General features: G+C 44.7%; 1 protein-coding gene across 1 annotated transcript in view; it reads right to left on the minus strand.

Moving 5' to 3' along the window:
- The window catches only part of JPT1 (Jupiter microtubule associated homolog 1), a 17,970-nt gene that overhangs the window by 8,238 nt on the left and 7,250 nt on the right, over window positions 1–2,482 (minus strand). The window contains exon 3 of the mRNA XM_037741080.1: window positions 1,872–1,890. Within this exon, the coding sequence (XP_037597008.1) occupies window positions 1,872–1,890 (19 nt within the window). The remainder of the gene's footprint in view (window positions 1–1,871; window positions 1,891–2,482) is intronic.

The raw sequence follows: 2,482 nt of genomic DNA on the forward strand, positions 1-2,482 counted from the left end.
TTTTAGTACAGACGGGGTTTCACCATGTTGACCAGGACGGTCTCGATCTCTTGACCTCGTGATCCACCCGCCTTGGCCTCCCAAAGTGCTGGGATTACAGGCGTGAGCCACCGCGCCCGGCTCTGTGTGTCCTTGAAAGCACTACACCATAAAACATAAGGGTAGGAAAAGGCCTTAAGAGGAAGCTGCTGCTTCTGTCTAGACCAGAGGGCCTTGTGACTGCCGCACTCACGGACTGCTGCTGCCTGATACTTGTCAGCCTCGCATTCATCAGCAGTTCTCCAGCACTTGTTAAAGAAATGCCAACAAATACTTCCAAGACTTAAGGTAATTAAGTCAATAATTACAGCTTATTTCTACCTGTAATTGGTAATATGGATGGTCAGCTCAAAATTTACATTTGCTCCCTAAATCATTATTTACAAAATCACCAAGTAACCAATGTGTTGCTGAATAAGCAACATCCCTATAAAAACAAATGAACTTTGTAAATTGGATGCTGTGCGCTGAGCTTGAAATGCTTATCTTAAAAAGCTCTCTCTGGGTGGGAGTTATCTGGATTGTTCATAGTTACAGGTCCAGCTTTCTCCTTTTCTCAATCCTGCACTTGGCTAGTATATACATAAATACAATAAGTACATAAATGCAAAAAGCTCTCAGCTGGGATGGCTCATGCCTGTAATACCAACACTTTGGGGAAGCTGAGGTGGAAGGATCACTTAAGCTCACGAGTTCGAGACCAGCCTGGGAAACATAGTGAGACCTCATCTCTACTAAAAATAAAAAGAAATTAGCAAGGTGTGGTGGCATACACCTATAGTCCCAGCTACTTAGGAGGCTGAGGTAGGCGGATCAGCTGAGGTCAAGGCCACAGTGAGCTGTGATCACCCACTGCACTCCAGCCTTGGTGACAGAGAGACACCTGATCTCAAAAAAAAAAAAAAAGCTCTCATTAAGTGTAACCAATACTGACCTGATTAAATGTGGGTGTGTTTGAGTATAGATATATTTGGGTTTATTTTTTTGAGGCAAGGTCTCACTCTGTCACCCAGACTGGAGTATAATGGTGTGATCTCTGCTCACTGCAACCTCCACGTCCTGGGCTCAAGCAGTCCTCCCACCTGAGCCTCCTGGGTAGTTGGATTACAGGCATGTGCCACCATGCCAGGCTATTTTGTACTTTTTTTATAGAGATGGTGTTTCACCATGTTTCCCAGGCTGGTCTTGAACTCCTGGGCTCAAGCAATCTGCCTGCCTCAGCCTCCCAAAGTGTTGAGATTACAGGCGTGAGCCACCACGCCCAGTCAATATATGTAATTTTAAAGGATTCTCCAATTTTTCTCTTCTATTACATTTCTAGCATTGATCACATTACTGGCAGATTAAGAATGTGGCCATGTTTACTGACTTTCCAGTTTCATTTTCGTTTCCTCTCCACCCAGAGGATGGCAGCACTTGGGGCACAGCCAGGTTTCACTCCCCAGTCTCCTTCCCCAAGACATGATTTTATTTATTTATTTAGAGATGGGGTCTTGCTTTGTCACCCAGGCTGGAGTGCTGTGGTGCCATCTCAGCTCACTCTGCCCCTCAGGTTCAAGTGATTCTCCTACCTCAGCCTTCAGAAGAGCTGGGATTACAGGTGCCTGGCACCACGCCTGACTAATTTTGTATTTATAATAGAGACAGAGTTTCACCATCTTGGCCAGGCTGGTCTTGAACTGCTGACCACGGGATCCACCTGCTTTGGCCTCCCAAAGTGCTGGGATTACAGGCGTGAACCACTGCGCCTAGCTGACATGATTTAAATCAAAATTCACATCTGTCCTAAAACCACTGACAGAGCCAGAAATTTGGTCTTCAGAAGTACTCACCATGAATATCAGCTTCTCCCTAGAAAGGAAAAAAATTCAAAAATTTACTTCCTATTTTAATTTTGGAACACAAAAAACCAGTCATACTTCATAGCAGCTAATATTTATTTGACACCAAATGTGACATTTCATTTTGATGCAGTCAAGCCCAGGGTCAGTCTGCTACCTCCGTCCAACTTAGGACAGTGCTATGCAAATATTCTGCACGAGAAATTGCCGTGGTGCCAGGAACACATCGAAAACAAAAAACATAAACTTTACTCTGATGACCCCACCCCAATGAGCACTTCAGAGATCCTGCATTAGAATGGAGAACTGGTAAACCTATCCTTTCATTTGTCTCTCTCCTTTCCCCTTATCTAGTTATGGAAGGACCCCTATCGGTTCCAAAGCCCTTCTCCAGTTCTCTCCACACCCAGACAGGTGATGCCTCAATGTGCTCTGAGGGATTTAGGGGGAAGTCTTTCCAACACACAGGGGGCTTAGTGGTAGTACTCAACTCCAGACACAACTAGTGGTCATGCCAGCACTAGTCTCCTGGAGTTCCAGGCAAAGCAGTATTAGCAAAAAACAGTCCCTAAACTCAGAAATGTTTCTTTTTTTTTTTTTTT

This window comes from Cebus imitator, unplaced genomic scaffold (genome assembly GCF_001604975.1).
Source record: "Cebus imitator isolate Cc_AM_T3 unplaced genomic scaffold, Cebus_imitator-1.0 Scaffold93, whole genome shotgun sequence".
In the NCBI taxonomy this organism is placed as follows: Eukaryota; Metazoa; Chordata; class Mammalia; order Primates; family Cebidae; genus Cebus; species Cebus imitator.